Consider the following 8,555-nt stretch of genomic DNA (forward strand, 5'->3'; position numbering starts at 1 on the left):
GCCTATAAAACAGCAGGGGAATGTGGCAGAAGACACAGCAGAGAAGACAGAGACATGTGACATAAAAAACAACAGGGAAATGTGACAGTGCTCAGTTAAATGTGACAGAGAAGACACAGTAGAGTTTTGCGATAAAATAAAGGTCTAAAACTCCTTTATTTCCCATGACAATATACATTAAACGTGTAGACCCCCAGAACAGTTTTTTTTTACTCTTTAAAACATGAAAAAACACGTTACTTGTGATTTTTAAGGCACGGGACCCTACAATATCATGAAGGATCATTAAATAGAAAAGGATTTGACTTCCACATTCTGTTCCCAGACCTAAGCCATTAGTGTCTTAAATAAGGCTATATTACAAAACAAAGACACAATACATAAAATCATATTACATAGCTAATTTTGAACTATTTCAACTATACCATACTAGTATGGCACTAACAAAGGTTAGTTGGCTAACTGGTACAATTTCTTGAATCAGATGTAAAATTACAAGCAATGAAACAAATCCAACTTTTCCATTAGAGATAATAACCTGTGACAGAATGTTACAAAATTTCTCACAAAATTTCTGAGTGGTAATTGAGTGTAGACGCATTGGTTGCTAAGAAGCCACGTGCCGCGCAGTACACTTACGACGCGCCTTTAGAGCAACGTCAAGGGTTAAATAGTGCATAAAGGGCTGGGGGAGGCAATGGGAATGGTTAACAAAATTGCAAAATAAATAAATAAATAAATAAATAAATAAATAAATGAATAAATAAAATAAAATAAATAAATAAATAAATAAATAAATAAATAAATAAAAACAACGAAAGAAAGGTGAAAGGAGAAAGACGGCAATTAAGAAAGAATGTGAATCCATAGGAAGAATGCTTAATTTTATTTAAACTACTTGACAAATAACATTTAATTTTCATCGTCGAGATTTAGCGTTTTTCAGATAGATTGGATTAGCAAAGTGCGTAATACATGTATTTTCTCTTATTTATTTATTTATTTTGCATTTGTTTAATACCATGCAGGAAAAGGAAAATACTGTAATAAGTGTAACATTTCAGCAATTTTAATAAATTTCTGGGAGTTTTTTCTAAATTATAATAGCCATTAATTTTTAAATGGTCCATATTCCCTTGTGCAAGCTGAGATAAGGGTGTTTCACAAGGTTATTTATGTAAATTGCATTTTTCAGAGAGAAGACAAAAACGAACTATTTCATTTCACTCACACCTCCTTGACCAATGTTATGTTATTTTGGGTAAAGTATACCAACCCCATGCATATGTTGTACCATTTAGAAATGGAAACAATATAAAATCTGAAGATGGTACCATTAATTCACAATATAACGGACAAACATTTTTGTGTACATTTAAGGAATACAAACTGTTTCAGTAAAGGGCTGCTGCGCTTAGAGTGTCTACAGAAGCTATGGGGTATACAGGTCAGTTTATTCACAAGTCATATACATACGTATATAATGCTGGTCGCCCTTGGTACCTCTGGTGTGTGTGTGTGTGTGTGTGTGTACCCAAGGTCCCCATGACAACCATTCCTGTCACAACCATACTTACATCGATTGCGTTAGTTGAGAAATGGGATGTGTTTACAAACCAAGAGACAATGGCATAATACAATCAAATAGTGAAATGTGACCTGTTCTCAGCTACACTGTATATGTATCATTTACATTACCGTATATTAATTCCTCACTCCATACTTTAAATTGGTAGGTATTTTAAGAGTTAAAATCCAAATCATTAGGAGGAATACAGTGTCCATCTATAAACCACTTGGCCAGTTGTCCCGGCGGGTACCATGTCACCGGTTCACTGGGGTCGTTTAATTTGGCACATAAATCACAGTATACATCTGCTTTTGGGAACAGTCCAACATACTGGTTCTTCCACTCTAAATATTTAACATACGCCGTGACATTTCTGTCCAGATATTTCAGATAGTCTGCTAAATCTTTGGGAGATTTAAAATCGTTCGTATTAATGTGCCACTCGGGTTTTATTCCAGCCCTTGAATAATTTGCCGGGCCTCTCGTTACCGTTACAATGTCTAGATCGAACATTTTCCAAAATTTCTCTGTTACATAATCTGTTGAGATACTATTCTCAAAGGACAGGTAAAACTTGTAGTCCCTGCTAATGTTGTCCAAACATTTTTCATTGTCGAGTTTTGAACACTTAAAGGGGCCACACGCACCGTACACATCAACTGAGATGTATTTCTTAAGTTCTGAGACATATCTTTCTCGTTGACCCCGTGTCCCACAGTTGCTGACCATCCAGGCCACCTTTTTAGTTTTCTTGAGCGCAATTTTGGTGAAATTTTTGGTAAGAGGGGTCGATCGTTTCTTGGCGTGACCATATGGAAGAAAAAAGGTCGAGTCTCTCCGAAATGAGATGGTCCAGTTAAACATCCCTGCCCAAACACCTCCGCTTTCTGCGGCTTCGGTATAACACGAACTCTCGAGGGTTACCCATATCCACCGTTGATGGGGCAGTTTTTTTGGTTTACTTCCCAAACTTCTGCCTATGAAAACAATAGCGTCACTTTTATCAGCTAAAGACTTTTTCTCAGTGTAGATGCAGTTGTCTACTTTGCAGCCAATGGATTTAAAGACGGGCTTAGCATAGTCTCTGAGGTGCATGAAGTCCCACCCCGGCCCGGGAGGCCAGGACAGAATCACCTTAGGCTTGTTGGACGTGGCGGGGATGACTCCCGCAGGAGAATACGTAGTCTTTTGTCTTTCCTGTAATCGACTTTTTGCCACAATTTTTGAGTAGGGAATCGACACCCGTATTTTCGCATAAAAGTCGGATAATTTCACAAAGCTGAATAAAGTGGTAATGGCAAAAGCGATAATGATGGTGTAGGCCAGGATTCTGCACGCTGTTTTGGCACGTGTACTGCATGGGACGTGTTTTGTAGTCTTTGAATAGGCTGTGGTGTCAGATATGTCCACCATACTTAATACTTATAGGGCTGATTCTCTAAGGCGCCAGATATCCAATTTTGTCCTGGTGTTGTTGAAGTATCTGAAAATGAAATATATGTACATGTATTTTGTGGTAAATGTGAACTTCAAAAACATTTTGACCTATTATCTAGGACTGTGCAATGTGTTAGAATAGTCACTGATAAAATTAATTTCAACAATAAATATTGCTTATTTAAACAATCCTTATAAATTAGATGGTGAAGATCTAGGACAGGCTTTGAGCGTCTGTGTATGTGTTTTACTGATAGTTCCACTATTTTTATATATTAGCTAATGCGTGGAAAACCATGACAATATACTCGTAAATGAGCAAAAATATTCATTAGCTCGGTACTTGAATATATACAAATCGTAAGTATTTGACATATACTGGAGATTTGTCCTCACCGTCTGTTAGCTCAAATCCTGTCAGAGATGATATATTAATAACTGATCTATGAATGGCATAATAAAAATATTCTGAAACAGTGAATAGGAAAACGAACAGAGAGTAGCCGATATGGTATTTTCATTCTAATATTCATACTAGTTTAAAAAAAGAATATATTTTATTAATCCTTGCACGAAGCGCAGCACGGAAAAGGTGTGTGGAATTTTTCTGATGAATTTTAGGGAAATTCTAGCCCCCAAAACCCCTTCCAAGTCCACTAAAGTTGGTTAATTGTCGGTGCCCAGTTGCATGTACGCTTTCTCCCTCCCCCAGGCACTGAGCATGTCAGGAAAGACACCGTGAGCATGTGATCATGATCCAGTTGAATACGAGAAACCTGATATATTTCCCAACATTTAACCACGATGGGCGGATCTAACACGTAGTAGGCCTATAGAAGTTGTAAAACTCATTATGAAATTGAGATCTTTAATTGCGTTTTTAACTTTTATCATTTTATTGATTGCTTCGTGTTGCACCATCTTAGATGTTCGACATTACCATCAAAATAATGAATTTGCTAACGGCACAGGCCTTGGCAATTGCAGTATCTGAACATAGAATAATATTATTTATAGTTCTGTTTAAAGGAATTACCTGTAATAGTCAAATATCCGGTTGACTTTTCTGTCGTCGAATTTTTAAGTCTACTGAAAAGCAGAAGATTCTAATTCCACCCAGATGCTAAATATTTCTTCATATTAACAATGTAGTACGCTGTAGGAACTGTCCTCATTGATGTATAGCATAAAACCACCTACTGAAAAGCAGAAGATTCTAATTCCACCCAGATGCTAAATATTTCTTCATATTAACAATGTAGTACGCTGTAGGAACTGTCCACATTGATGTATAGCATAAAACCACCTACAGAGTAAAAGTAGCAAGTATTAATAACAATAAATGTAGTCTTAGTCGTTTCTTATATTTTAAAATATTTAAAAATACGAAACGACACGCGAATAAACAGGCAAAAGACAAAAAGGAGAAGAAGAAGAAAAACAAAAACAAAAAGTAATCACCCTTAAACCCAGTACAGCATTGGAACGATTATAATTAATTTTGTATATCACAGGGGATACTCACATGCGAAAATGAGCCAGCATCACCAGCATACACTTTACTTTAGATCCGGTGGTTTTATACAAAGAAATCGTAGTGTCTCTGGCCATTCCCGTTTTACATATATACAGTCTCAAATTTCACTTCCTCAGTGTGGTCATCAGTGCTATTGCAAACACGCTGTATGTACATTGTACCATCATGGCGACATGACGATGTCTGGATATAACTTTGTACGTGGGGTTGAATCCTGAGCCAAGAAATAAATCATAAATATAGTCATAAATCACGTAAGCGCCTTTGCAATCTTTGAAAGGTGTTTTAACCTGGGGCATATCGTTACTTTAGTAATTTTGGTTTCAGGAGGAAGCGCTAGTATTTATGTTCTGACTGACTGTGCGCAGCGAGCGTGACCATGTAATTATATATAAAAACGTACTACGAAAAACTAAGATTACGTCATAACATCCGTCTGAAAGCTTAACCGGGGCGTACCCAAGTCTTGAACATGTAGCTGTCGACTGGCGGCCGGGGCTGGGCTGGGAGGAAGGGGGAGTCTGATTAATAAGCAATATTGCTTCGTTATCAACCATGGACACGTATTGTTATTCTCCCATTATCAGGTTTATTCCATATAAGTTTCAACAGACAGATTTCAATCTTACCTGCCTCAATATATATATATATATATATATATATATATATATATATATATATATATATATATATATATATATATATATATATTTTTTTTTTTTTTTTTTTTTTTTCGGAGATTTTTCTTTTTAAAATTCCTCAGGCTAACACGAAAATGACGTCACACGAATCTCAGACAGACGTAAATGTGAACTTTTTGGATGTGGAAAATGTCTTTTTGATGAGTTATTCTATATAATACCGAAAGTTATGATAAAGACGGTCTTCGCTTGAACCTCCTCTGTCCTAACTAGCGTATCCATTAGCTTGTGCAGTGCGGTGCGGTGTGCTCACTGTCAAGTCCGATGTTGTAGATCTCTCCCATCTTCCCTTTGTGAAGAATGAGGTCCAAGCCTATTGTATACACCATAAGTCAGTCATATAGGAAATGTTCCGCACCCATCAAACATGATCGCAGACTACATGACAGGATGGCACTGGTTTTACCGTAAAACTGGAATGTATTTTGATTGTGATATCGGAGTTTTAAAACTGCAACAGCAGCAGGTGAATGTGGCAGAGAAGACAGCACAGATGTGTGGCGGAGGGACGCAGCAGAGAAATGTGGCTGAGAAGACACAGAAAAGTGCGGCCTATAAAACAGCAGGGGAATGTGGCAGAAGACACAGCAGAGAAGACAGAGACATGTGACATAAAAAACAACAGGGAAATGTGACAGTGCTCAGAGAAATGTGACAGAGAAGACACAGTAGAGTTTTGCGATAAAATAAAGGTCTAAAACTCCTTTATTTCCCATGACAATATACATTAAACGTGTAGACCCCCAGAACAGTTTTTTTTACTCTTTAAAACATGAAAAAACACGTTACTTGTGATTTTTAAGGCACGGGACCCTACAATATCATGAAGGATCATTAAATAGAAAAGGATTTGACTTCCACATTCTGTTACCAGACCTAAGCCATTAGTGTCTTAAATAAGGCTATATTACAAAACAAAGACACAATACATAAAATCATATTACATAGCTAATTTTGAACTATTTCAACTATACCATACTAGTATGGCACTAACAAAGGTAAGTTGGCTAACTGGTACAATTTCTTGAATCAGATGTAAAATTACAAGCAATGAAACAAATCCAACTTTTCCATTAGAGATAATAACCTGTGACAGAATGTTACAAAATTTCTCACAAAATTTCTGAGTGGTAATTGAGTGTAGACGCATTGGTTGCTAAGAAGCCACGTGCCGCGCAGTACACTTACGACGCGCCTTTAGAGCAACGTCAAGGGTTAAATAGTGCATAAAGGGCTGGGGGGGGGGAGGCAATGGGAATGGTTAACAAAATTGCAAAAAAAAAAAAATAAAAATAAATAAATAAATAAATAAATAAATAAATAAATAAATAAATAAAATAAATAAATAAATAAATAAATAAATAAATAAATAAATAAAAACAACGAAAGAAAGGTGAAAGGAGAAAGACGGCAATTAAGAAAGAATGTGAATCCATAGGAAGAATGCTTAATTTTATTTAAACTACTTGACAAATAACATTTAATTTTCATCGTCGAGATTTAGCGTTTTTCAGATAGATTGGATTAGCAAAGTGCGTAATACATGTATTTTCTCTTATTTATTTATTTATTTTGCATTTGTTTAATACCATGCAGGAAAGGGAAAATACTGTAATAAGTGTAACATTTCAGCAATTTTACAAAATTTCTGGGAGTTTTTTCTAAATTATAATAGCCATTAATTTTTAAATGGTCCATATTCCCTTGTGCAAGCTGAGATAAGGGTGTTTCACAAGGTTATTTATGTAAATTGCATTTTTCAGAGAGAAGACAAAAACGAACTATTTCATTTCTTTCACATCTCTTTGACCAATGTTATGTTATTTTGGGTAAAGTATACCAACCCCATGCATATGTTGTACCATTTAGAAATGGAAACAATATAAAATCTGAAGATGGTACCATTAATTCACAATATAACGGACAAACATTTTTGTGTACATTTAAGGAATACAAACTGTTTCAATAAAGGGCTGCTGCGCTTAGAGTGTCTACAGAAGCTATGGGGTATACAGGTCAGTTTATTCACAAGTCATATACATACGTATATAATGCTGGTCGCCCTTGGTACCTCTGGTGTGTGTGTGTGTGTGTGTGTATACCCAAGGTCCCCATGACAACCATTCCTGTCACAACCATACTTACATCGATTGCGTTAGTTGAGAAATGGGATGTGTTTACAAACCAAGAGACAATGGCATAATACAATCAAATAGTGAAATGTGACCTGTTCTCAGCTACACTGTATATGTATCATTTACATTACCGTATATTAATTCCTCACTCCATACTTTAAATTGGTAGGTATTTTAAGAGTTAAAATTCAAATCATTAGGAGGAATACAGTGTCCATCTATAAACCACTTGGCCAGTTGTCCCGGCGGGTACCATGTCACCGGTTCACTGGGGTCGTTTAATTTGGCACATAAATCACAGTATACATCTGCTTTTGGGAACAGTCCAACATACTGGTTCTTCCACTCTAAATATTTAACATACGCCGTGATATTTCTGTCCAGATATTTCAGATAGTCTGCTAAATCTTTGGGAGATTTAAAATCGTTCGTATTAATGTGCCACTCGGGTTTTATTCCAGCCCTTGAATAATTTGCCGGGCCTCTCGTTACCGTTACAATGTCTAGATCGAACATTTTCCAAAATTTCTCTGTTACATAATCTGTTGATATACTATTCTCAAAGGACAGGTAAAACTTGTAGTCCCTGCTAATGTTGTCCAAACTTTTTTCATTGTCGAGTTTTGAACACTTAAAGGGGCCACACGCACCGTACACATCAACTGAGATGTATTTCTTAAGTTCTGAGACATATCTTTCTCGTTGACCCCGTGTCCCACAGTTGCTGACCATCCAGGCCACCTTTTTAGTTTTCTTGAGCGCAATTTTGGTGAAATTTTTGGTAAGAGGGGTCGATCGTTTCTTGGCGTGACCATATGGAAGAAAAAAGGTCGAGTCTCTCCGAAATGAGATGGTCCAGTTAAACATCCCTGCCCAAACACCTCCGCTTTCTGCGGCTTCGGTATAACACGAACTCTCGAGGGTTACCCATATCCACCGTTGATGGGGCAGTTTTTTTGGTTTACTTCCCAAACTTCTGCCTATGAAAACAATAGCGTCACTTTTATCAGCTAAAGACTTTTTCTCAGTGTAGATGCAGTTGTCTACTTTGCAGCCAATGGATTTAAAGACGGGCTTAGCATAGTCTCTGAGGTGCATGAAGTCCCACCCGGCCCGGGAGGCCAGGACAGAATCACCTTAGGCTTGTTGGACGTGGCGGGGATGACTCCCGCAGG

The 8,555-nt window shown here is 36.9% G+C and overlaps 2 protein-coding genes across 6 annotated transcripts; both read right to left on the reverse strand.

Moving 5' to 3' along the window:
• Positions 1-863: 863 nt before the first annotated feature.
• Positions 864-5,057, reverse strand: LOC106150572 (core alpha-(1,3)-fucosyltransferase-like). Of its 5 annotated transcripts, none has more exons than XM_087014191.1 (3): positions 4,533-5,034; positions 4,044-4,096; positions 864-3,053 (listed from the first exon to the last, which is right to left on the reverse strand). In XM_087014191.1, the coding sequence occupies exon 3, from the start codon at positions 2,981-2,983 to the stop codon at positions 1,742-1,744; it is 1,242 nt and encodes a 413-aa protein (XP_086870317.1). In that variant the 5' UTR covers positions 2,984-3,053; positions 4,044-4,096; positions 4,533-5,034; the 3' UTR covers positions 864-1,741. The 5 variants fall into 5 exon arrangements, 4 of the variants coding, with proteins under 4 accessions (XP_086870317.1, XP_086870316.1, XP_086870313.1 ...); XM_087014190.1 differs by having other exon boundaries at positions 4,044-4,206; XM_087014187.1 differs by having other exon boundaries at positions 4,044-4,313.
• A 2,497-nt stretch (positions 5,058-7,554) lies between these two features.
• LOC106171537 (core alpha-(1,3)-fucosyltransferase-like) lies at positions 7,555-8,478 on the reverse strand. The gene has a single exon (XM_013551933.2). The coding sequence runs from the start codon at positions 8,476-8,478 to the stop codon at positions 7,555-7,557; it is 924 nt and encodes a 307-aa protein (XP_013407387.2).
• Positions 8,479-8,555: the final 77 nt, after the last annotated feature.

Source organism: Lingula anatina, chromosome 5, assembly GCF_051362555.1.
Source record: "Lingula anatina isolate TDL-2025a chromosome 5, LinAna3.0, whole genome shotgun sequence".
Lineage (NCBI taxonomy): Eukaryota > Metazoa > Brachiopoda > Lingulata > Lingulida > Lingulidae > Lingula > Lingula anatina.

Coding starts and splice junctions, on each gene's coding strand:
- LOC106150572 (XM_087014191.1), bottom strand. CDS start 2,983: ATGGTGGACATATCTGACACCACAGCCTATTCAAAGACTACAAAACAC.
- LOC106171537 (XM_013551933.2), bottom strand. CDS start 8,478: ATGCACCTCAGAGACTATGCTAAGCCCGTCTTTAAATCCATTGGCTGC.